This window comes from Achroia grisella, unplaced genomic scaffold, assembly GCF_030625045.1.
Source record: "Achroia grisella isolate CSIRO2021 unplaced genomic scaffold, CSIRO_AGI_Agris_v1 utg794, whole genome shotgun sequence".
NCBI classification, from domain to species: domain Eukaryota; kingdom Metazoa; phylum Arthropoda; class Insecta; order Lepidoptera; family Pyralidae; genus Achroia; species Achroia grisella.
The window spans coordinates 2,155,358-2,183,334 of NW_026713026.1; the positions used below are offsets into that span (position 1 = coordinate 2,155,358).

Below are 27,977 nucleotides of genomic sequence, written 5' to 3' on the forward strand. Positions count from 1 at the left end.
CATATACATTCTATATTTATTATATTTCTTTAATTTCCACTTTTGTACAACTCCAGAGGAGCCTCCAGCCGAGATGTTACAATTTGCCTAACAGTGGCACCGAGGCAGACCTTATCCGTCTGGCCCAGAACCACCGCTGGCCGGCCGGGTGAGTTGACAACAAGCAGTTCACTTTTTGTCGTAATTCGGGTTTTTTTTTATTATACTTTTAGCGAGCATGTTCCGGCCTCAGTCCAAACTTAATTTTATGTATTTTATAGGAAAGGCAAAGAGACTAAGCTCATACAGCCGTTGTCTTCAGTATTATTTTTGTATGTATTTTATTTATTTTTATATTATTCAGATATTAGTTTGCCACTACAATAAAAAAATGTGACAGTGTAAATCCGTACGAGATCGAGGTGAATCACTAGTTCTATAATACAATTAGCAATGTAACCAACAGGTTTCACATGCGACCGATTTACGCGAGATTTAACAAACAAAATCGGTGATGCACCGAATGCAACGAGATCCTATCATTGCACCTAAACAAATATGGTATTAACAAATGCATTTAAAATTTTAAACAGTTAATATTGAACTTTATTTTTAATGATATAGAGTATAAAGTTGTAATACGCGAAGGTTGTGAGATCGGATTTCTTTATTGCGTTATTTATCCGTATTATTTATCACAGCGGGTTTTCTTTTGTGGTACAAGTGCACAAACTTTAGCGAAATTGTATTTCCTGTAAAAATAGCATTACAGGATTGTATTCATACATGGGTGACACAACAGAATGTATGTTGCCAGTTTGTATGGCTTGATATGACTATTACGGCTGCTAACGGCAGTGAAATAGGGTAATATAAATAAAATTACTTACCAAACTTATAGTGATGTATTTAGTGGTAGAGTATATGACACAATGTAGCAAAACAATATAATAAAAAATATATGTCAAAAATTGTATATAAAAAATATATGGTTTAAAAATATAAATATTTATAAAAAAGAGTTGGTCTGTCGCCAACAATGACTATAAGAGAAAAAGTGAGGTGACGTTATTTGGTACTGTGTCTTAAAATCTTAAAATTACGTTCGTAAGCTTAATGTTTAATCATCTAAATATTTAGTTTATTAGCGGCCTTGTTGCTTAAACAATCCTTATAACTGCAATTGATCAGTATATATAATATAATAGTTGTAGAATCAGAATCCAAAATAAACAAAGATTTTAATAAAAATTAGAAACTTTACAAGAATTATATAATAAATATTTTTTTATGAAACATAATTATTTGTTTCTATAGCAGTAGAATTAATAAATTCTCTTGCTAAAGCAACTTTATTAACAAAATCATATTTTTCGGGTTTATATGTACATATACGTTAAGTAAGATTGTATAAAATGTGTTCTTATCAGACAACCACTAACTTCTTCTGTGTTTAAAAAAATCTACAAGTTTCTGACACCGTAAAATATTTCCGCCTATCGCCTATGACTTATACCAATACAAAACGCTACTTTTGGCACAACTCGAATACCCGCAATCGCACACGCTAAATGATCAACCGAGATTAAGTCGATGTCTCGCTTGATCGGAAATCAAAAGCCATTTAATTTAATGGGGCGCCCGTAACACACAATGATGGTAGCGAATCACAAAACATATGAATTCAAAGTGATGCTGTAAACCAGAGATGATACCTCCTTGTGTAATAATTAAATTACCAGTAGTGAGTTTGTTAAGTTTTTGTCAGATTCAAATTAGTGATGGGAAAGAAAATATTTGGCTGTATACATTTTTTCCTTGGAGTTTTAGCTTTGTTTTTTTTTCAGCTGACTTCAGCTTTGTGCAAATCGGAATTGAAAATTATAATAAAAGAAGGAACTAAATTATTATTTAAAAAAAAATTAATTGTGTCTGTAAAACTATAAATTATTATTTTTTAAAAAGAATATTAATGTCTATTCTATTTCAAAATACAATTTTAATAAAATTTTTGTAGATACAAGTCGAGAAATTTGAATATCGAATTCACATATTTTAATACCATTAAAAAAATGCACATAAATAAAATGAATTTAAACTATATTTAGTGTGTCTATTTCTAATCAAACGCGGATAATAAAATAAAATAAAATGTTAAATAACCGAATGTTAAATAATATCATTTTTAAGTAATTTAGACTATAATATGGTATATAAATTAATTATACCAATACCAGAAATGTACTTTGATCACTTTGATCATTTAGCCCCTCTATCTATTTATCCTAATATAATATCGACACTCCCCTCAACAGCCATTCAGCAAATCAGATCAGGCATCAAACGCACGTCCACTCAACGACAAAACCATCGATACTTACTCACTACCGACAATCGATACCGTCCCCTCACTAGTGAGAAGAGTAAATAATGAGTTACTTGCGTGTAATTTCTGTAACATTGTTAACATTTTTATGGGCTGAGTATTTATCTTGAAGAACTTGTCAGTATAACCACAGATAACATAATATGTATAACTATCGTATTTATATATAACTAGCTGTTGTCCCAGGTTTCATCTGTGTGAAATTTATATCCTACTAGTTGTGCCCGTGATTTCACCCGCGTAATTTATAGCCTAGGTATGTGTTATTCTGATGTACAAGCTATATCAATGTAAAGTTTCAACAAAATCCGTAGCATTTGCGTGAAAAAGTAACAAACATCGATCTATAATCCATATTCACAAACTTTCGTATTTATAATATTAATAAGATATAATTTGGGGTAGTAAAGTCCTCGAGTGGCGACCACGGACCGGAAGACGCAGCGTGGGAAGGCCTCCAGCAAGGTGGACCGACGATCTGGTCAAGATCGCTGGAAGGCATTGGATGCGAGCAGCGCAGGACCGATCGTCGTGGAGATCTTTGGAGGAGGCCTATGTCCAGCAGTGGACGTCTTCCGGGCCGCGATAATGATGATGATGAATTAGATAATATGTTATATGTTGTTCTTTTGTGTAAACTATATTATTATAAAGTTTTACTAAAATCAGTAGTTGTATAACCCTATTTGAAAAAAATACGAACTGAGTTTCTTGTCAGTTCTTCTCATCTCTAAATCATTCTGAACTGATAGTAGATTTGACATATCATAAGAGTCTGCCTACATAAACAAATATATTTTATTTGACGTACATGAACTCACAAAAAGTTTATAATGTTTGAATTTGAATATTGACCATAATTAATATTTTAATATTCTTAATTTATCAACATACTGTAAATAATATATTTGACGTATAAACCTGAAACAGTCATGCTCGCTATAAATATATGTCAAATATGGTTGTGATGGCTGTCAACGTCATACTCGTGAACGGTACTGCTTGTGGGGACTGGTCTGTGTGTGAACACTGATTATTTTTTGTTCTTTTTATTGCATGAACTATTCTCCCAAATTTTTTTATGACTGTATATTATTATAAACATGTTCCACTATTATTTGAAAAAAAAATACATGAGTTTCTTGTCAGTTCTTCTCATCTCGATATATAACTGACGATAGATTTGACATATCATAAGAGTCTGTAATAGACCTACATGAATAAAGATATTTTGAATTTGAATTTGAATTAATTTAACCTATAAACAAAAATATTAATGACAAACAATATTAGTCTATTCTTAATTTATCAACATACATTAACCATAAACAAAAGAGTATATATGCGTGTATGTTTACATGTGACTGTGTGTAATAATATATTTTTTTATATATTTAACAATAAACAAAAGAGTGCGTGTGTGTGTGTCAAATACATGTTACTGTGTGTAATGTTATTTTTATTGCATGAACGTATCTTTTATTCATAATTAAAAATATAAAAACCCCTTCTCTATATAACTTATCTATAAGTGTGCCAAATTTTATAATCCTCTGTTTGCGCAATTATCATCAAAAGGGGTATAAAGTTTGGCTTCACGTAATAATATATTGATTTTATATATTTTAATCCCGGCAAATGTTGGTTTGCCTTAAAATAAAAAAAAATGTAGAGGTGGACTACACTAATTAAGACTACACTAATAACTAATAAATACGCTCATAAAATTTCATGAGAATCGGTCAAGCCGTTTCGGAGGAGTATGGGAACGAAAACTGTGACACGAGAATTTTATATATAAGACACGCGTCTGCCCAGTAGTCCTCCTAAATTCTATATAAAATCTAATGAAGCATGATAAAGTAAGAAATAGAGTAAATGTCCTTTAAATTTCATAGAGCAATGAAAGACATTGTTGAAAATCAAATTAATCCGAGTAATATCACTTTATATGGACATGTCAGATAAGAATAATCATATTATTTAAAGTAGGTAACTTTGTATTTTTATTTTTCAATAAATTTAAACTAAATCGCACAGATGCCATTTAAATATCAATAAATCATTGATAAAAGATTCTGCTACATGTCTTGGTTTTAAATAAAAAAAAATTGAATAGCGTTGCAACGGCCATCTTGAAACGTTTAAAAATTAAACTGCTGTCATTTCTACGCGCGTTATCCAACAATGGAAGCAAACGAGAAATTGATACGATTTTTAAAAATCGAATTTGCATGAAAATATTAGTCAACGGATTTACACGCAGTACAAAACGGAACACAATGCGGTACAAATTTGTGAATGGCAGATAGGTTTCGTACGTCAATCGAATTTTACCATTATTTGCGAGTGTGTAGGTATTAAATCGCGATGTAGATATGCTAACATGGTTCATTGTGTAGATAGTGTGCAGAATTGCTTTGCTAACCTGCAAGCATGTTTTTGAATTGATAAATTGGCAATGTTTTCATTAAATTAACATTTTCTAATGAAACAGATGTATTTTTCTTGTATCTAATTGTTATATAATTTTTTTAAAGAACAACATGCATCATTCTTGACTTAGTTCTTCTTGGTTGGATCTTTATTCCAAAAGAACGGTTTACTCTAAAGATTATTATATATAGATTATTATTATAGATAGAGCTTTGCTGTACTTAAAAAACTATTGAAGTAACCTAAAATGTTAATCAAGTGGAAATTAAAATATGTTATTTTTCTTTCTTGCGTCTAAACAATAATGGGTACCAGAGGTAGACTGTAAATCTTTTTACGTCTGCGTGTCTCACCAGTTTCAGGCACCAAGCTTTGTAAGCTGTGTGTGTTGTAGGGTACAGATTAGGCGGAGAAATTACAGAGTAAGAGTCATGTTATCTTAGTTCCTTTGATGATGACGAGATCTCCGTAGTGCTGTTCATGTATAAGCGACTGTGACAGTTTACCATTAGGTTTGTCGTCAGAAAAAAAAATACATTAGGTAGGTACGTGACAGAAGATATATTAGAACACATAAAAAAAATTTTTAATAGTTACGCAATATTTTTTTAAATGTTCAGCGACTACCTAGTGAGGAAGTCAGTTATTTAGGAAAAATGTTCATAAAGGAAAGTTCTATATCTAACCTATTAGGTAGGTCATAGTATTTTACAGATTATCTAACTTCATATATACTAAGTCAATATAAATTAGATTATTTTTAGATTAGATGTTTCCTTTTTTTATAGGTATTACTCCATATTACACCATTTTCATAGTCAAGTAATAGTAATATATTATGTGGAGAAGTGTGTCATTTCTGTACATAGAAATAGTTTCAATGTTTCCAGAATTAGGTACTCTTTAATGTAACATAAATGTAACAATTTAAATAAAACATACATTTACTGAAAACTGTATACGAATTATAGCATCATACAATACAATAGATATATATTAATAAAAAATGAATAATTTGTCGCGCATTACGAATACTCTGAACAAACATTAACATTTAATGTCGTTACAGCAATAAAAGAACATTTGTACCGAATAGGTATTTATATCACATTATCAATAACCGAATTTGTAACGGTCTGTTACATGCCGTTGTAAATCCGACAATCCAATTTAAATTACAGTAGCGGCAATAAAATAACAACAGTACCTGCATTTACACATGTTACAGAAGTTACACGAACATTCGTACACCCTGTCATATGCAAAAATCATTTATCGACATTTAAAATTTCTTTATCGGGGCGCATGCACAAAGCGCCGCGAATCTGTGAATACATTTTTTTTATTGCGAACAAAAATTGTATGCGCGCACGCAGTTAATTTGCGTATGTTGAATTGCAGACCGCACTTTGTGACATTGTCACCGCCCTGGGCCGTGGGGCGCGACCCACTGCCCTCGTGTCGCCAACATTTCACATATCGTTACAATTCAATTATCGAACGGTTGCATTGTGACAAATTCATAAACATATTTTTTAAACGGTGGCCATACTGCTTTTTGGATTCCTAATTTGAATTTCAAAGTACAGAATGTCAATTTTGATGTTCAACGTAGAATTGCATCGTTGGTGTCATTTTCGGATTTGCATTTTATTGCATTGTACAGTTATTGGATCATATTGAAGATGATCGACATATGTAAATTTCTGCCATAGATATCCATTGATATTTTTCCGTTAACGTTTAAGAAGTTATTGAAGTCTCTATGAGTGGAAGTGTATAACAGCTAGCAATGGTGGAATGTTATTCTTTCATTTTGCTACTGTTATGATATCTATTCATGTGAAAATTTTCAATACTTCTTTATGAATCCGATCTTGATTTGAAATTCTTTTTATAACTTTAAAAACTTCAATAACGAATCACAATCAATATTCTTTAATAAGACACATTCAAGTAACCGATTCAAGATGGGTGTTTCATTCATTTGTAAATTTTATACGTTATTTTTAGTTATTGCGTACGCAAAGGTGTGTGGATCTGTATTTACCAGATTTTTTTTACGATTTACCAGATTAAAAAACTTCTACATATTTAAGAAATATTTAAAATATCTATACCTAATACAAGTAGCACAGAATGTATATGCATATAATATTAAATAATTATGATCATTCGATCGATGTTCATAAAAATAACTCCTTTAATACTAAAGGATACTAATCCTTTAATGGATACCCATTATTAATATAGTTAAACTGGTTTTAACATATACGAATAACTTTATGGTAAATAAAGACATTTACCTCTCTCGATGCTTCCTCTAGTATCACTTTAAAATCACTTCCGAATAAACCATCATATGATTCCCATGTTTGGACTTCCTACAGCTAAGGATTTTATACCTATATCAACTCCATAATAGGTAGGTAAGTAGATATACTTATTGCCAATCGAATTGTGTTTTGTTTATTTATAATTTTGCAAGTATTACATGTATTAATTATAAATGTAATATCATATAATATGTAATATAATATATATTATAATTATCTAATGCTTTTATAATTAATTAGGTACCTCCTCTTTTCTTCTTTTTTAGAAATACATAGGTACTGAATAAACTTACGCCATTTGTTTTATTAAAATATTTTAAGATGGATTGGATTTCATTGCCGCTTCTTAACAATTGAAATTGACATGGCTAGTAGAAACTTTACGATAATGGTATATGATTTTGATTTCAAGTTGACAAAATATTTCAAGATATTTTTTAAAAATTCAGACTTCGATGACCACGCTTTTTTGTGATAGTCACAAAATGGTGGATTACAATATAAATCACAATAACAGGACTGAGAATACCAAAGTAAGTAATGATTTTGGATTTGTCATGGTAATGACCTTTTGGTACCGATGAAGGAAAATAATGTATAAGTATGTAATTTTTTTTAAAACACATATATATGGTAATATGTAACAGCGGGATGTACCTACTAACTGACAGGCATTGTTATGTAGATATAAGTACTAGTATATTGTAATCAATTTGTTTTTGAAATCATAACAGTAGGTATGGTCGCAACCCTCAGAAATTATATAACGATAACAATAACCCAGGACACAGCGCCATCTAGTCCCATAGCTAAGCAGAGCTAGTGTTATATATATATATATACAAATACTTTTTTTTCTATAGGTACACAAAAATCATATCCCTATAGGTACTTAGTTAACACCTCGATCAACACAAACAATTATACTTGTGTATACTAAAGTTTGCATCGTACTAGGAATCAAACCCGCGACTATTGGATGTAAAGCGGTATATTAAACCGCTAGACTACCGAGTCAGTCAGAAATGTAATAAGACTCATTTTTACATTAGACAGATTCCAACACCGTTACGACTTAGGTACAACTTACCTTACCTACATTTTGTTTTCTAAATAATACATAATACCTATGTATATTATACATAATATATGTAATAGGTATTCTTATATAGGTATATTATTTACAAAAAAATATATCAATTAGCACCTATCATATATGACACAAATTCTTCTTAGCTTGGGACTAGATGAAATTATGTGAACAGGTCAGGAATATTATTATTATTACTCTCTGATTATAGGATCACCTATAACAATCCAAATTAATCTTAAAGAAAGGTAGGCTTGCCCTTTCCTCTTTAGATTAAAATATAAAAATACGAAATATCAGCATCTCTAGCTACCCCATCTGGCATGACAATCATGAAGATATGATTTATTCATTAATTAATACTTTATGACAGATAGGTATAGAAATAGAAAGTAAGATAAAACGGCACTTAGTACCTATATTCTAATCAGTTGATATTTGTTACCACATAACCACTCTTAATTCAAGTGATAAACATTCAAAACGCACGCTAAGTGGTCCATTCACTGACTGGATCGAAACAATCGAGATCTTATATTAAGTCATACCCAGTCTCGACTTATAGAAGACAGTGTACCATAAACTAAAAAAGAAAACAAAGACAAACGTCATAACAGCAGAAAGAGACCACGCGACACAGCGCGCACAACCAATTTGCATTGTACGCCGGCTGGTAAACGTTTAAATTCTTTTTCAAATTTCGAACAGTTGGTCTCGTTCTGCATAATAACATCCGTAAGGTAATGGCAGTTGCTTGGCCAATAGGGACACGCGGCGCATTTTCGTGGGCGTATTGGAGGTCTCCGATTGGTCGACTAGAGCGGGTTTATCACTCGATTTGTTGGGAGCGTCGTCACCGCAGTCGCGCCGCACGATTGTCGATTGTCGCCATTGTGCTTAGCGAAAAAGCGGACGCGCGACGGCCGCTAGATTCGCACGCGCGTTATCGATAAATCTAATCGCATATCGATCGTGTAAACGATTAAAACAATTAACAGTTACATGTTTAGTATTTTTGAATTTGGAACAGTGTTTGTGCAGTGCGGGCGGGACTGGTTTACATTTAATAGCAGTGTATACAAGGCTACACCGTGGAGCTTGATCTACATCAACGTGCCAGCGGCCACTTTATGAGGTATATTTATTGACATAACTACTTTTTTACGCGGTGTTACCTGCATTTACTCTTCTTAAAAGTATCTAAAAGATGATCTATCTGTATTCCAAACTACATTTAAATCCATCCAATAGTTTCTATGTAAAATAATAACAAACATAACCAACTTTTTTGTTAGTTTATTATCCTTATTTGAAGGTGAAACTTATAAGAGTATTGCAGGTAGGTATACATTTACATAAATATGAGAATATTCGAACTATTGTTACGCAAATTAATGGAAAACAATCATGAATGAATGATTCAATAGTCAACAATCGAATAATGTCATTGAACTTGTATCAAATCGATTTATTTTCGTATCCAATTCGATTCTGATTTTATTCTAATTACCTACTTGTATCTACTGATTTATAAATAATCAATTTGTTTATTCATTGTGAAAATCGGTTTTTAATTGTTTCTTTCCTGTAAGTAGGTGATTGACATTGCATAATATAAGTACCTACAAATAGGTACCTTGGTAGGAAGGTACTACTAGTATTCTTTTAGGGTGGAAGTGCATTGTTAGTATCTAATGTGGATTAAAAGCATCATTGTTACCAATGTAAATACAATGTCAGGTTAACTTCCGCGGGGTCGCCCTGGAAATCTCATAAATTCCTGGTGAATTTCTCACGATGTGCTAACTGACCTGACCTCATGCTCATCTTATCATCCACCACTGGTTCCCCGCCAGCGTAAACAGTAAGCGCAGGTGGTGCACCATTCCATTACCATCCATAATAAAAAATATACCAGCATGGTCCCACATTGAAATATTCATCTAATTATTTTTAGCTACAATATGATAATGAATTATGAATTAATCTTTAAGAAAAGGGTTTATTTCTTCTTAAAAGGTCGGCAACACACTTGCAATTTCAATTCCCCTGGTGTTGCGGGTGTTCATGGGCGACGGTAATCACTTACCATCAAGTGAGCAGTAAGTTTGTTTGTGCCCTATGCCTTAAAAAAAAATAAAGTATTGCCAACTCGCCATTTAAAGGACGGTTTCTAAAAACGGGACAGTATTGCGTCATTAGACTCCTTTCGGGGATATTAGAATGCAGAATCTAAAAAGACGGTCCCGGTTTAAACAGTATGAATGGTCACCTTAGGTGTAAATAACCTAAAACTTTGTCAATAATATATTACTAGAATATTCTTAGACGAGTTACACAGCGCCATCTAGTTCCAAGCTAAGCCGAGCTTGTATTGTGGGTACCTACTAGACGACTGATATAAATATACTTACATAGATAGATACATTTTTTTGTAAATACACCCAAAATATACACAGAACACATCCATACCAATACAAACAATCATATCTACTCATGACTACAAATATTTGTACTGTGCGAGGAGTCGAGCCGCGATCATCAGTAAAATGGTGTGTTAAATCGCTAGACCACTGAAGCCTACCTACCCACCTACCTATACCTAATATAAACTGATTTTGTTTAGTTTATCATATTTGCACCGCCAACAATCATTCTCTGCACCAACTATGGTTGACTGGTAGAAAATTCTACTACTATATATTGTATTGTGTGCATTGAAGTTAAATAAATAAATAAACACTTTCAGGGGGTGGAAAATGCGATGATAACCGCTTTTAGGTGGACCGTCAGCTTGTTTGTCACATTAAGTGTACAGAATCTAATATTTTGTCAATAGATAAACCTATACCTAATATAGTAAGTAGTAGCACCTATAGGTAATATAAACACTTTTAGTGAGTAAAAAGTGTGTTACTGCTTTCCATCAGGTGGACTCTCAGTTTGTTTATCATTTAAGTTACATAAAAATAAGTAATCGTACTTAGTTACAAAAGGCTTATTATATTTAATTTTTATTATAATTATTTTAGTTAGTATCGTTTGACATTTTTTTTGCACCAGTTATTACCCACTCAGTAACCTATGCCACTGTTTTAGGTTTACTGGAAGAGATCTCTTCTCAGGATAAGTCCACCTTTGCTCACATTATCTCTAATTTATAATATTGTTATATTATCTGTGCAATAAAGATTAGGTATAACTAATAACTAATTTTATTTTTGTACGGACATACCTTCCTTTCTAATTAGATTTAGTTTGACAGTCCAATTCAAAAATCAACTGCTTAAGATATACCTATTGTTACACTTGGTTTCATGAAATACGTCACGCGATTTTTTTTATTCTCATTGTAATGGTGACGGTCTCGGATACTAATTAGTTATTAGATAAACTTATATTTAATCGACAGTATCAGAAGTAGAAATAGAAATAAACATTAGTAAGTAGTAAGAAGATTAATATACCTATGGTATGGTATGGTGGTATTAATATACCATGGTCTTACTTAATTAGTCTTTATAATATACCTACTTGGATGAGAATAACAATGTCTCTAATTACCCTGGAATTGCAGTCGTAAAGAGACCTTATTAATAACTTATATTAATTTAAGAAGAATTAGCAGGTTATCGTAGAAAATAGATCATTAATACAGGAACTGTCAAGTTTAGTTGCACATTCTTTCATCATTTAAGTTACGTGATACCTACATGATAACATACTACCCATAAGTTCAGGTCTACTCAGATTTATAAAGTTGTCATCGGCAACAGGAATCTTATATCTGAATCTCCTAATTTCTTCCACTACCTTCTTGAAAGGCCGGCAACGCACTTGCAATTCCTATGGTGTTTTTTTTGTGGATGATAATGGAAACCATTCCATTATCATCCACAAAAAAACCACCGCCAGCGTAAACCGTTAGCGCAGACGGGTGCACCAGCACCCATCTGCGCTAACGGTTTACACTGGCGGGGCACTAGTGGAGGATGATAAGATGAGCATGAGTCCAGGTCAGTTAGCACATCGTGACAAATTCACCAGGAATTTAACACGGTGGTTTCCAGGGGGAACCGCGTGGAGGTCGACCTGACATGGTACATTGCTAGCAATGGGGTTATTAATAAACACAAACTAGGTTAAATATATTTAATAGGAGTGTATCCACACAATAATTTTACAACGTAGGTATTTTTCAGTATTAGTTCTATCTCAGATACCTTGCGTCTACCTATACCCAAGCGTGATAGCAATATTTTCAATAAAAATTTTGCCGTAAATATTTACGATCCCATCTACTCGGCTTATTATTACAGTAAATATGAAGGTATTTTTACTCTGAAAATTCATTGTAATTTCATTCTCTTGCACATTTTTTTTATAATGTTTGGATTGTTCATACGATAGAGCTAAAGATGTTCTTTTTTTTTTGTTGAAAATAGGGTTTTTCAATTACATGTAATTCTAAAACAAACTTGTTTGAAAAGATTTTGGCTGCCTTATCCTATAGACAAAATTTCATCGAGATTATTTAGTTGTTGTAGAAAATCTTCGTAGTAGCAAGTTTTGTACGCAGAGTGTCTAGTAGAAATAAAAATTTTGAATTATCATATTTTTTCCACCACTCATTCAGAACGCAGACTCATCATAAGAAGAATAAGCAAGAATCTCTTTTATATACCTACATGTTGTTTTAAATTAATATACATTAATAAGATAGAGGCATGCAATAACCAATATAGAATCGCTACGCACTCATACTTTAGTTAGGACGTGCAATCTTAATAAAGCAATTACCTAACCCGCATACTAAAACTAGCAATACCAACACACCTTATCTTCTACTTCGAGTAAATTTTGGCGGGAAAAGAAAAAAATAAAGACAAAGGAAGCAACATGGTATAAGCAATTAGGCATTTTACCAAAGTACTAATGAAGGCACAATCGTCTCATCTTTATGGAGGCTGTTGTAAAAGTGCTTTTATTATTTTTACACTTTTACAATGATCGTTAAGCCTTTACGTCGAGCCGACAGCTGATGGCACCCATATTAGTGTTATTGACCCTAAACCATGGGATTTGTGATGATAATGGGGTAAATACGATTATAATTGAAGTGTTCGATGATTTAAAGGAATAAAGTGGTCAAGTAATTATTTTGAGCAATAATTGTTTGAGGTAATAAATAGGGATAAGTGTGAGAGGAAAGGGAGAGGGTGACGAAAAGAAAGATGATATGTATAAAAGGAGAGTAAGCTTAGATATAATGGTTGATCTATCGATGTATCAATGGAAGATAACATACTGCGCCTACCACAGATAATTACGTATATAAAAACTGTAGTAGGTACATCACTTTGCTCAGTTGCTAATCATTTCTACTGCGTACGGGATATAAGGATCTGTTTTTACGCGTTAGGTTACACTATCAAAGTTAATAATAAGTCATAATGTTTCAATTTATCAATAATGCGACTGTGATACAGTGTTAAGATGCTTTAGTACATATTTTTACTGTATTCTGTAATACAAATCTATAGAAATTAATAAAATTTAAGTGTCTGTTTGCAATTTCAAATTAACAGCTATTCTTTAAATGCATATAAAAGAGAATATATATACTTACATTAAAAAAGTAATTATACATTATATTATGTCTTTCTCTCTTTGTTCTATCTGTGTATTTATTCTTGCTAATCTCTGGACCAATTTTAACAGGATTTTCACTCGTAGACAGCTAATGTTATAAAGAGGAACTTAGACTACGTTTATTTTTGAAATTTTATTTACTTTAAATCCACGCGGGCGAAGTCGCGGGTTACAGCTAATCTGGATGTAACCATTATTGACATACTCGCAAAGGAGATATGATTGAAAACATACGTTTGCATAACTATGTTAATCATGCGTGATCTTGTGTTCTCGCCGCTTCACAAACAATCGATCATGCTGAGTTTGCGCATCAGGTTAGCGGCGCCCGAGTCGATTTCACTCGGATTTATGAGACAATAGAAAGGGGACGTATTGTAAAAGAAACTATGAAATATACAATTTTAGTTTTCAACTTTTGATTATACTCTATTTCACGTTTTCGAGTATTGAAGATAAATGAGATGAGTCGTAGAAAGAAGAAGTTTCTTGCTCATTCTTTTTGTGATGAGTCTGCATTCCGAATGAGCTGTAGAATAAAAAATGTGACTATTCAAAAGTGTTTATATTAAGTTTATTTGAATAAAGATTATTTCTATTACAAAGTACTGTTATTTTTTTTAATTTTGTTTTCATTTGAGATATATTAATATTGAACTTGAAAACTTGAGTTTTCCGGAATATTAAACAGGGTAGACAGATTTGTCGCAATATATACCATCTTAGAAGTATTATATTTTGTGTTGCCTGGAAGAGATCCATTCTAGGCATAAGTACAACTTTCTCACAATATTATACTTTTTAATGCAATACAATCATTTATACAATGTGTGTAGTTCTCGCTTCAGAAACAATATCTACTGTAGGGCAGAATCTTCACAATACATAACTATATTTATTTTTATCATATACCTAAGATTGTATACAAATACACACATTTATAAACAGTTATATAAATGTGTGTATTTGTATACAATCTTCCTAATGGAGCATATATTAATTATGGATTCTACAGCCGGAGGTTGTAAAAAAAATCCAACCTTTTTCTTAACTTAAATTTATTAATATAAAATAATAATTACAATGCTTATAGTTCGATGTTAGAACAGAATGTGATTGATTTATATAATTCTATAAAAATGAAATGTAACTATAGGCATGACGCGATATGGCGTGATGCTCATTGCTGATCAAGCATTTGGTGCCGCGTGCAATGTTTATTGGGGACAGTGCAAATGCAGCAGTCCTTCTATACTAGGCTTGCGTAACACCTCCCCTCGTAGAACAGCGACTATTGAAGACGTTTGTCGTAAATTGAGCTGGGGGTTGCTCTGGGTTAACTCTCCTTGTTTCAGGAACAGTGTAGATTCCTTCCATTTCCATATGGTTGACTGGATGAGCTTGCCTGGTGTTGAGGTATTTTATGCGGAATTTATAATATGTAATGCCACAGGCAAGTACGCAAGCACTTACTAGTATTGCATACATCGGTATAGTCGTATGATATATACCGCTGTTATTTTCTGTCTGCAGTGTCAATGGAGGTGCTATTGACATTTTCATATTTGTTTCATGCAGGTGATCCAGTTTGAATGCGGGTTTCAGGGTTTTGTAAAGGTCTTGTCCGCAGCATAAATGTCTTTTCGTTGGAGTTGGAAAACTCACACTGTAGTGCCTATCGTTGAGTTTCTCGTAAGCTAATTTTGTTAGAGAAACAGTGATGGGGTTGCATGTGCGGTCCCGCTGCTGCGTGGTGATGAGCCTCTGGATACAGTCTTGGGGTGATTGATTCTGCATATTGCTGGGTGCGCCGCATAAGTACCATCTGCTCGTCTTCGGACATTCTGTCTCTATGTATTTAAAATCTTTCTCATGAAGAACAAGGAACGGATGGGGTGGTGATAAGATCTCGTGGTGATTATTGGGTATTATACATAATTTATACATATCATACGTAAAAGGATAGATGATGGGAACTTTATATATTATTTTATTATCTATATAATATGAACCTAACTTAATTATATCATATATTTCTCTAGTACTAAATCTATTACTACTATATCTGTACCATATATAGTAGAAGTTTTTATAAAAGCTATTATAGTTAATTATAGTTATAGCTTACTATATCTATAATTTAAGATAAATGGGCATATTTTACTAAATCATAGTCTCGTGTAGCTTCGTTTTTTTTTTTATCTTACCTACTAAAATGTCTATCTTATTCTGATTTGTTACTATATTATGACTTATGATTTTAGAATACTGAGCAGTCCAATCTTTAGATAAACTAACATGTGCATTAAATTCAGATACTATTTTATTTTCATTATCTTGGAGAGATTTTATTACCTCGTTATACTTTTTACTATTAACCAGGAGCGTCCTGAAACAATTGGGCGCTTTTAGGGACTCTTTTTAATCTAGATTTAGCTACAGGACCACGTTTTTTCTTAGTATAAATATGTATAGGGAGGTCTGCCATTACAACGTCTTGTGTGTAACGGGGCACTAACTTTTGTCGGGAAGCAAAAGGATTTTTTACAAAAATCTGTTGTTCTGGTGAATACTGAAGTTCAGTTTCACGATCCTTATTATGATTTTCAGTAATATTTTGACGGGAGGAATTACAGAGTTCACGAACTGAGTTATATACTAATTTCATTTTATCTTTATGGTTATTGATATATTGCTGTAATAAATGAGTTGAGAGATCTATATCAAATGGATCTCGAGGATCAAAATGGCCAGTTATAATTTCGATCGGTTTACACTTTGTAAAACTATGTATACTACTATTGTAAGCCAGAAGGGCATATGGCATAAGATTTATTACCGATTCAGATTTATTATTTATTTTTAATATACGAAGGTGCTCTAGAATAGTTGAATGGAATCTTTCTACGATACCATTTTCATTCGGTGTATGAGGAGCTATTCTGTGGTGTTGAATTTTATGAACCCTGACGAATTCTGATATAAGTTGGTTGGTGAATTCCGGTCCATTATCAGTAACTATGGTTAGAGGTACGCCATGATGTGTACAAAAGTTTAACAACCCTTGCACGACACTGATGGCTGTGCCATCCCTTAAGTGGTAAGCTTGCGCATACTTAGAAAAAGCATCTACTATAGTTAGAAATTTCTCACTCTGTATAGTTAATAAATCTAAATGAACTAATTCTAATGGTCTTGTGCCTGGTGGAACAATTCTGAACTGTTGTTTGATGGGATTGCGGTCATATTTTGCTTGACCACAAACTGTGCATTCGTTAATAAATTTAGTAATCTGTTCCGCATTTTCGGCCAATAATACTTATGAGATAGAGCTAAATGACATTCGTTAATGCCACGATGATTCGTCTTTCCATCATGGTACTTATTAATAATCTCCTGTTGCCTCAGATATTCTCTTACATTTTCAACAGCTGTTTTTGTTAATAAAATATTCATAGATGAATTTTTAAATGTTTTTTGTATAATAGGTACTATAGTGTACATATCTAGAAATGGATTTATAAGTAAACCTGTCTTAATTTTTGGATGAACATATTCTTTTATAGCATTAATGATATCTTGTTCGAGATTAGATTTAGATATTTGTATTGATATACGTGTATGAGTATCGAAAGGTTTTGTTAAAATCGGTCTGCCTTTAATATCGCCTACGATGTTTAGAATTAACTGTTTCGTGAATTTATTTAATGGTTCGTCTGTTATGGGTATTTCTAAAATTGGATTTTCGTTGTCAGTATGCACAGTAACAGTATTAGAATTACTTGTAGCATCCGCGACGGTTAATGTTCTTGATTCGTCTACGGTTGGTGCATTTTCAGAGGGATTAACTATAATAGACACAAGTTCGTCATTATGCACTTCAATTCGTGAAAGCGCATCGGCGTTTGTATTCTGTTTACCTTGTTTGTAAACTACTGTAAAATCGTACTCACTTAATTTTAATCGCCATCTGGTAAGACGCGAATTGGGCTCTTTGAGACTCATAACCCACTGGAGTGGTTTATGATCCGTTATAATTTTGAATTTCCTGCCAAACAAGTATGGTCTAAAATACTTTGTTGCCCAAACTATAGCTAAAAGTTCTTTCTCAATAGTGCTATAATTAAGCTCGCTAGAATTGAGTGTTCTGGACGCATATGCAATAGGTTTGTCAGAACCTATTTGTCCTTGAGATAATACTGCACCGATAGCGACGTTAGATGCGTCGGTTGTTAACAAAAACTCTTTATCAAAATTTGGATATTGTAAAATAGGATCATTAGTTAATAGTTTCTTACAATGATTAAAACAGTTAATATAAGTCTGATCTAATGTTATTTTTGAACCCTTTTTTAGACATTGAGTTAACGGTTTAGTGAGGCGTGCGAAATCTGGTATGAATTTTCTATAATACCCTAGAAGGCCAAGAAAACGTTTGATTTCAGTTGTAGTTTTAGGTAAGGGGTAATTCTCAATAGCGTGGATTTTATTAGGGTTAGGCTTCACTCCTTCACTACATATAACATGTCCCAAAAACTCAGTCTCTAATTTTAAAAATTCAGACTTATCCATTTGTATCTTAAAATTGGATTCTCTTAATTTAGTGAATACTTTTTCTAAATTTAGGATATGTTCCTGTAGTGAGGTACTGTATACTATTATGTCATCTAAATATACGAGACATATGTCATTTTGAAGGTCTTTCAACAAGTTATCCATAACTCGTTGAAAAGTTGATGGTGAATTTTTAAGACCCATTGGCATTCTTAAAAATTCGTAATGACCGTTCTCTACATTAAAAGCAGTTTTGTGAATATCCTCTGAACTCATTTCTACCTGATAGAATCCACTAGCTAAATCCAAAGTAGTGAAGTACTGACACCTTCCAAGTTTGTCTAAAACATCTGTTATATTAGGTATGGGGTATTTGTCATCAATCGTTTTCTCATTAACCTTTCTAAAGTCAACGACAAGACGCCACTTGACTTTCCCTGATGCATCCGCCTTTTTGGGTACTATCCAAATCGGTGAACACCATGCAGAGTCAGATGGTCTTATGATATTTTGTTCAAGCATCTTATGAATCTGGTCTCTAACCTCTTGTCGATGAACATATGGATATCTATAACTTTTTGTGTGTACTGGAACTTCATCTGTAGTTTTTATCTTATGTTTGATCTTGTTGGTGAATGTAAGTGGTTCGCCCTCAAGATAAAACACATCAGCATAGTTTGCACGTAATTGTTGTAAATTAATTCTTTCTTCCTCATTTAAGTGATCTGTACGGAGGCGAGATAATACGTCTTTAGTACGATCAGATAAAGTTTCAGTATTTTCACATTCATGGTTAAATATTTCAGCTTCAATTGGTCGATCCATTGAAAAGACAATATCATTACGCGTAGTGTTACTTAACTCGACCCAAGCTCTATTATTAACTACTTTTGTTACGCAATCGGAAATTAAACAGTTACAAATAATTTGATTTTCAATTAGTACATCGCCATCCTTGGTATTTACTGGTAATCTAACTAATTTTGAATAGTTTGCTGGTATAATCTCTTCATAGAGATTTACGTTACGTGAATCATACATCTGTATAGGTATCTGCGTATTACGAGTGATTAGTAATTTATTTTTTAAATCAATATTTGAATCCCATATGTCAAGCAAATCAAAGCCTAATAATCCATCGAAATAATGGTGAAATTTGTATATAAAAAATTTTATATTATCATTTTCGTTAAATTCTGGGAAACAAGGCAAGTTAATAGAGTAATCATTTTTACTGGTAGCATGTACATTTGTTACTTCAAATGGTTCGTAATTAAGAGGAATGTGACTGAAATACTTTTGTACAGCTTCTGGACTGATGAAAGATTGATTTGCTCCCGTATCAATTAAAAATTTAAGAGGTGGATTACTAATCTGAATATACCCTAATTGTCTTTGTATATGGAAATTTAACTCTATTTTGGTTTTTCTGATGTTATAGCTTCCTGAAAATTTGAATTGTCCTGCACATGTGATGCTTGTTCAACCTCTTCCATTACCGGCATATCGGTATTGAAATCTTGTTCGGTGTTAAAGTAATAATCATTATATTGGTCGTAATTATAACAGTTTTCATATTCGTATTCCGGATAATAATAAATGTACTATAATTATCGGTATATGCGGGATAAAATTCGTTGAAGTTTGCTTCGCGTGTTTTAAAATAGTTACTAGGCGGCGGGTTCCCGAATTTTCGCCAGTCATGTCCATGAGGAGGTAATACTTTAGGGACATACGTGCTAACACCACTCATTGGGCGCGGCGAGTTTTTAAAATTAAACTGTTGAGGCGGCTGCCTGTTAGGAAGTCGGAAAACGTTACTTTGAGGGTTATAGTTTGGTGGGGGTGCGCGCATAATTTGTTGAGTACGAGTGGGACCTCGTGGTGGTAATCCGTGTGGTAGTACATTATGTTTCCACCCTTGGTTTGGTTGCGGTTGAGTTGTAGATTGCCGTGTATTGAAACCCTGTTGTCTAGACGGTCCCGGCATATTGAAAGGAATGGATTTCGGTATAAAGTTATTTAGGGGTAAGTTATGCGAATTATGAGCTTGTTGCCAATCCTTTTTTTGTACGGTATTTTCATAGCGCTGTTGCATATATAAGGTATTGAGCTCCTCTTGAACAAATTCAAGGGCTCTTTCTATGGTTTCAGGGCGCATACAGCGTATCCTGTAACCCAAGGGGTCTTTTAAACCACGTAAGTACGCTTGAAGAGTAACCTTTTTATAAAGCGCGCGTTTAGGCTCTATAGTTGTTTGAATTGATTCGTGAAGTGATATGTATGTCATTAAGGTGCTGTATAAATTTTGACAACGCTCGTAGAATTCCTGGGGGGTGCTAGAACCTTGCGTCTGTACAGATAAGTCACTGTATAAAGCTGTTTCATCACGATGATCGGCGAAATTATTGATTAATGCACTCCTAATACCCTGCCAATTTTCTGGTAACCCGTTAGAATTAATAAGTCTAGCAGCTTGTCCCGAAATCTTATTTAATATTCCGTTAATTAACGCTAAATTAGCTAGTTCATTGCCCGGTTCAGTATTACAGTGTGTTAAAACTAACTGGTCACAAATATTAATAAATCTTGTTAAAATATGTGGATTGCCGTCGAATTCCGGTACTAACCTAAGGGACTTATATATGGTATCGATGTCGCTGCTATTCATTTCTATATGTAAATTTCTATGTTGGTCTAAAATATTAATTCTACTATTACTTGACTTACTACTACCTATCCTAATATTCCGTGATTCTCTAGGATGAAAAATCTTGGATACTTAAAATTACACATATAAAATAATATTAAAATATATTAAAGTATGGGAAGTAAGGACTGAGAAAGATTCTAAGTACTTACTGCATATTACTCGAACGTAGAACAGGTACAGGCGGATCTTGATACACTTTCGAATTTTTGAATAACTCCACTGTAGAAATCCCGTAGAATTCGAATACTCAAATATATTATATATATATTTTTATGAGTATCCTACCGACTGCGCCAATTATGGATTCTACAGCCGGAGGTTGTAAAAAAAAATCCAACCTTTTTCTTAACTTAAATTTATTAATATAAAATAATAATTACAATGCTTATAGTTCGATGTTAGAACAGAATAAGATTGATTTATATAATTCTATAAAAATGAAATGTAACTATAGGCATGACGCGATATGGCGTGATGCTCATTGCTGATCAAGCATTTGGTGCCGCGTGCAATGTTTATTGGGGACAGTGCAAATGCAGCAGTCCTTCTATACTAGGCTTGCGTAACATATTGAGAAACTGTAAAGTGACGTAAATAAATAAACTGAACCAGTAGCATTATGGTATTTATACAGAAAGATACATATATAAAGATTAAAGTTATAATTATTAGATTACAATTCGAGTATAAATAAATAGATATCCGTAACTGTGTCCCAGACATCCCTATCATCCGTTCCGTGGTTTTTTAAGCATCCAAACTGAGTCTGGTATTCCGCATCTTCACACTAATTGGTTGTGCAAAGTGGGCCCTTGTTACGACTCTGCCGGTGTTGGTGTCTTACGACCTCGCGAGGTGTTGTGTGCCGAGTATAATATTGGTTTTAACCGACTTCAAATTCAATGGACTTGTTATGATTACCTATGTTTTTTTTTGACATTTTTTCGCACTGATTACCCCGTATTCATACTGATGAAGCCTTTCGGATGTAGTCGAAACAAATGGGTCCGTAAGACGAAAACATAGTAGGTAGAAAAGATAGTAACCTTTGCACTACTCGTCATCTACTGGGATTCCATCCCCAAGCGCTGGAACCTATGTGGTCTCGGACAGGGCTCTACTACTACCACAAGTGTTTTTAAATACATAATATACATAGAAAATAACCAGACCGATATAGGCAATCATACTTATGAACCCTGTGGGATTCGGGGGTCATTCGGGGTTCCAGACAACTGATATAAATACATAAATATTTTTCTAAATACATACACAATGTATATACAAAACATTCAGACCGATACAAACAATGATACTCAGGAATACAAATGATTGAACCGTCCGAGGAATCGAATCCGCGAACATCAAAAGTGAGGCGGTGTGATATAGGTACCGCCATATCACCGAGGCCGTCGATATATATAGCATTATTACAGCAATACACTAGCCTCTTGTTAAAAACAAAATAGTCATATGTTATCTATGATCTATACCTACCTCAAAAATAAAAATTGTTTCCTATGATATACGTTTGTGTAATTTTCAAAAACATTTGCGTTTTTCAAGACTAAATAAAAGGTCATAGTATAACAAATTATCGTCTTCAAAAAAATCTATTTTTAGCAGTTGTCAAAGTAGACTCATCTGAAGCAACAATCTCCTGTGGTTGTTTGTTCGTTTGCACAGTTCACGAGCTACCGTCAAATTAACTCGCGGGGATGTGGCAAAACGTTCGCAGTTTAACTACAGTTTTATTTACGTATACTTAAAGGTGGGGCATTGTAAGGCGGCTGATGTTTAAACAATACCTAAATGTCTATATTAAAGAAAAAACATTTATTTTTATGTTTTGGTCTATACTATGGTATAGACCAAAACATATCAAAAAATGTTAATAGAATAAGAATAAGAAAAGTACAGGGAGTACGGTGATTAATTTGACGGATTGTCAAGAAGTGATGAAATTAAAATTGTACAAGACCATAACTATTATAAATACAAATGATATTAATACGCGAAGCAAATACTTTGTGGGTCCCCTTTTTCGAAAATTGCATGAACGGTGGAGTATGAAATTTTGCACACTTATAGAGACTCAGTGCAGAAAGCTAATATTTTTATTAATTATCCATAAATAATACATTAAATCAATAAAAAAGCATTACATACACTACCCCTGTATTTAACACACGCGCTTATATTTTATTATACTCTTTTGTTTAATATGTTTTTGCTGGTTCAAAGATCTTTTTGAAATTTTTGAATTTCGACCACTAGGCGATTATAAAAGATTAAAAAACATTTATAATCAGCCAGTTACAATAATTTGTATATATAATTGCTTCCAATTTTAAAATCAGACATTCAAAAATGTAATAAGTAAAATCCCTTAGGTGTTCATTGTTAGTACCCCTATGTAGCCCACGTGCATGTAACTTTTAATATTGGAGCGACAATTACCGTGCTCGGATGAGTGGAAAATATTAATATTAAGTACAAGGAGGGAGGTTTGATAAATCGCCATTTTCCATCCAGATTTAGCAGGCCGCGTCCCTTTTTATGGTACTCCATTGTGTTCATCAGTTGGAATGTTAATTTTGTATTTTTTATTATATTTTTTATTTACTTCTCTGCAATCTATATGGAGATATTGACGAGTTAGCACACAGCTTTACTTCTATTCCTCTGTGTCATTTAATTCAGTTGCCAAGCAGCTTTGTAAGATGTGTTTTGGTTGAGAATATGCAGAAAAATTACAGGGTGAGAGTCATGACGCTTCTCTGCAATGTATATGGAGATATTGCCTACTTAGCACACTGCTTTATTTCTATTCGTCTGTGTCATTTAATTCAGTTGCCAAGCAGCTTTGTAAGATGTGTTTTAGTTGAGAATAGACAGAGAAATTACAGGGTAAGAGGCATGACGCTTCTCTGCAATGTATATGGAGATATTGACGGTTTAGCACACAGCTATACTTCTATTCCTCTGTGTCATTTAATTCAGTTGCCAAGTAGCTTTGTAAGATGTGTTTTGGTTGAGAATAAACAGAGAAATTACAGGGTAAGCTGCATGACATCTTAGTGTACTTATTTTGATACTCAAGTAGCTTTTAATATTTATTTATTTTTGTTAGTCCTACTATTTGGCCGTTTGTATCCACACAAAATGCTAAATATGTAATACTGAACTACATTTAGTTAAAGAGCAACACGCTAGTTACTTGCTCGTTCATCTTGTGACGAGTCTACTGTCCAAATGAGCGGTAATATAAAAAATTGAATTTATATTTGTTAAATTGAATTGACTATGTTGACGTCCAACATAATTGATGTTTTTTTTAATTATGAGTAAACTGTTATTTTTACTTTCAGTGCCGCTGGTGCGATGTGTGACCGGACCAGCTTCGGTGGCTCCATGGGCCACTTCCCAATGGGCCACATGTCTATGGGTGCTATAGGAACCATGAGTTCCATATCAGCCATAAACGGGCAGGTCCAACAGAAAAAGTCCCAAGAGGAACACATAAAGAGGCCCATGAACGCTTTCATGGTATGGTCGAGGTTACAAAGGAGGAAAATCGCTCAAGATAATCCTAAGATGCACAATTCGGAGATTTCTAAGAGATTAGGTATGTTTTTTTATCCTGAATGTGTAAATACTAGAGACTATAATTAATTTAAATAATAAGTTTGAACATTATTAACGGCTTGATGACCTCGGTGGTCTAGAGGTTTAGCACACCGCCTTAATTCCGATGATCGCGGGTTCGATTCCTTGCACGGCACAAACATTTGTATTCATGAGTATGATTGTTTTTTATCGGTCGGTCGGTATGAAAGTATGTGGGTGAAATTGTTATATCTTAAGGCTAGTGTTGGGATGTTGGAATGCCACCTGTGGACGAAAATTTTCACTGTTTCTACCTGCCATTGTATTTTTAGTTCTATTGTCAGATCAGTATATTTAACACTAGCTTTTGCCCGCGGTTTCGCTCGCGTTAATTTATCCTCTTAGGGGTGGAATTTATCAAAATCCTTTCTTAGGGGATGCCTATATCATAGTAGCTTTATGCATGCACAGTCTCCGCCCGATCGGTTTAAAATTGACAGTTTCATACAATCTTTCATCCCCAATTTTATCCCCTTGGGGGTAGAATTAGTCAAAATCCTTCTTAGCAGATGCCTAAGTCATAACATCTACCTGCATGCCAAATTTCAGCCCGATCCGTCCAGTGGTTTGGGCTGTCCGTTGATAGATCACTACGTCAGTCACCTTTGAGTTATATATATTTAGATTTTATTTTTCTGTATGTGTTTGTAATGGATATTATTAAGGTTCTATTGTCAGACTTGCTACATACACGATACGACTGGGCTGTGAAGTTACAGGATAGGAGGCATGATATCTTAGCCCTTGGGAATGGCAACCGAGTGGTATCGGTACGTTACGGTATCATCACGTTATCATATGACACCAGATATCATGTCACGTGATAACGTGTAGTGCTATTATATTAAAATAGACGACGAAACTGTTACCGTTCAGTTGTTTTTCATACGTAATTTTTTTATACCTAAGCAAATTTAAATAATTAGTGATATAATGATTGAAGATAAAATTAAATAAAATTAGAGATAATCAGTAAATAAAATATATTTAATATACTTTAGATATCTACTTGCATTAATAAAAGTAGATTAAAAAAACATTGAGGTATTAAATTTGTTACTACAGATTTCTCGCAATATTTTTCTAAATAAAATGAAAATATCATGGCGCTATGTTACCCCCACTTATAAATCCCAAAGGATATAAGTTCGAATCTATGAGGTTATCTTACAATTTTATTTATTTCTATTCAATTCATCGAGATCTCTCTGGTAATTTGTCTATGCGTAAAGCAGCCGCTTTATATTAATTATAATTGTAATTTGAATTTCAATACTCTCTGAAATGTGTTATTAATATGCTAAACTAAGGTTCTGTTGAGGCGTTCATTTTGATTGCAAATAGATTCACTCTCTCACTGAATACTTAATGTAATCTCCATTCAACGTAATGTAGTTAATTCTACACGCACCGGTACTAATTCAAGGGCAAGGGGTATTAGAGTGGTGGGGGTTTAGTAATGGGAGTAGTGGACTCATTGCTTTCAAAAGAAATTCAGTTAAGTTTCTTGCCAGAGCAGTGACTGCACTGGCAAGAAACTTAACTGAATTTCTTCTTCTCTCAGTTCTCAATTGGAATGCATAAATTGTTGTAACTGGCTAATAAGAAATGTATTTTATATTCTAAATTCTGTAATTCCATTTATTGTACACTCTTGTTTGTTACTTCACTTTCATTCTATTCTGTTGTGTCAGTAGTCTATCCTAATGTAAATTTTTCTCCGTATACCAAATCCTTTTCTTTTTCTTACCTGTACAAATATAATAAAATACAACAATAATGAAGACCCGGGATGCCAAACCTAGAATCCTCATGCAAGGGAATTTTTAGACATAGACCTACCTATATAAGTAAAAAAAAACTGGCTTTTATTTAAAAAAGAAATAAGATATTCAATCGATTTTCTTGCCAGTTCTTCTTAATTGAAACTATACACTGAACTGTGGACGGTGGGGAGAAAATATTAATACAATAAACTTGACGTTCATATGTGGCTAAATTGTCCTACATGAATAAATTAATTTGATTTCATTTGATAATATATTAACGTTTGTATCATATTTTTATGTATAGGTATATACTTTCATTTATTATGGCACAAAATAGTCGATACATATACCAATATTTAAAGTGGAATTCTATTCTCTGCAATTAGCCAGTCATTTGGGCCGCTGTGCGTGTAAGTCGATACAAAGATATAAGTAATCAAATTTAACAATTGTTAATAGAAAAAACCCATATATATATCATTACATAGTATAATTATATATATAATCATTCGCCAAGGTTGATTTTGTAATATAATAATAATAACCGTGGACAATTCACACAACGCCATCTAGTCCCAACGTAAAAAGAGCTCGATTATGGGTACTAAGCACCTGATACTTTCATACATTTTTATGCGTAAATAATATAAGTGGAAAACACCCAGACAGATACAAATAATCGTACTCCTGAATACAAATGTACCGTTGGAAGACTCGAAACTGCGACCATCGGAAGTAAAGAGGTGTGATTACCGCTAAACCGTCGACCCCATTATCAGTTATTAACTCATTTTATTTAACTAAGGACTAGATAGCAATGTAAATGAAATATTTATATGTCATATCTTTGATGGTATCGATTGTCTAGCGGTTTAGCACATAGCCTTACTTACAATGGTCGCCGGTTCGGTTCCCGTACGGCATAAACATTTGTATTCATGAGTATATTTGTTTGTATCGGTCTGGGTTTTTTTTATATATATGTATGTATTTACAAAAAAAAATATTTATGTATATGTATCCGTTATCTAGCACCCATAACACAAGCTTTAGCTAGCTTAACTTGGGTCTAGATGGTGCTGTGTGAATTGTCTTGATATTATGATTAGGTATGAGATTATGTATAATAATAATAATAATAATGTTTTATTTGTACAACCACAAGATTACAATATTAAAAAGGAGCATTACGTTATAGTTGAAGGTAGTTAACTAGGTAATCAAATGGCAGAATGAACCTAAAATTCGCCTCATTAGGCGAATGAGGCTAATGTTAGCTTCATTATGAATAATACACACAGCTTGTATTATTCAAAAACGTACCTTAACTTCCAATATACATAAATAACGATAAAATCGTATACAATATAGGCAAAAAGAAAGAAAAGATTAA

At 33.1% G+C, this 27,977-nt stretch overlaps 1 protein-coding gene across 1 annotated transcript in view; it reads left to right on the top strand.

The window, feature by feature from the left end:
* Positions 1-9,163: 9,163 nt before the first annotated feature.
* Positions 9,164-27,977, top strand: part of LOC131851599 (transcription factor SOX-21) — a 62,272-nt gene continuing 43,458 nt past the window's right edge. Inside the window, exons 1-2 of the mRNA XM_059202113.1 lie at positions 9,164-9,362; positions 24,518-24,774. Coding sequence (XP_059058096.1) covers positions 9,358-9,362; positions 24,518-24,774 — 262 coding nt within the window. The 5' untranslated portion in view covers positions 9,164-9,357. The remainder of the gene's footprint in view (positions 9,363-24,517; positions 24,775-27,977) is intronic.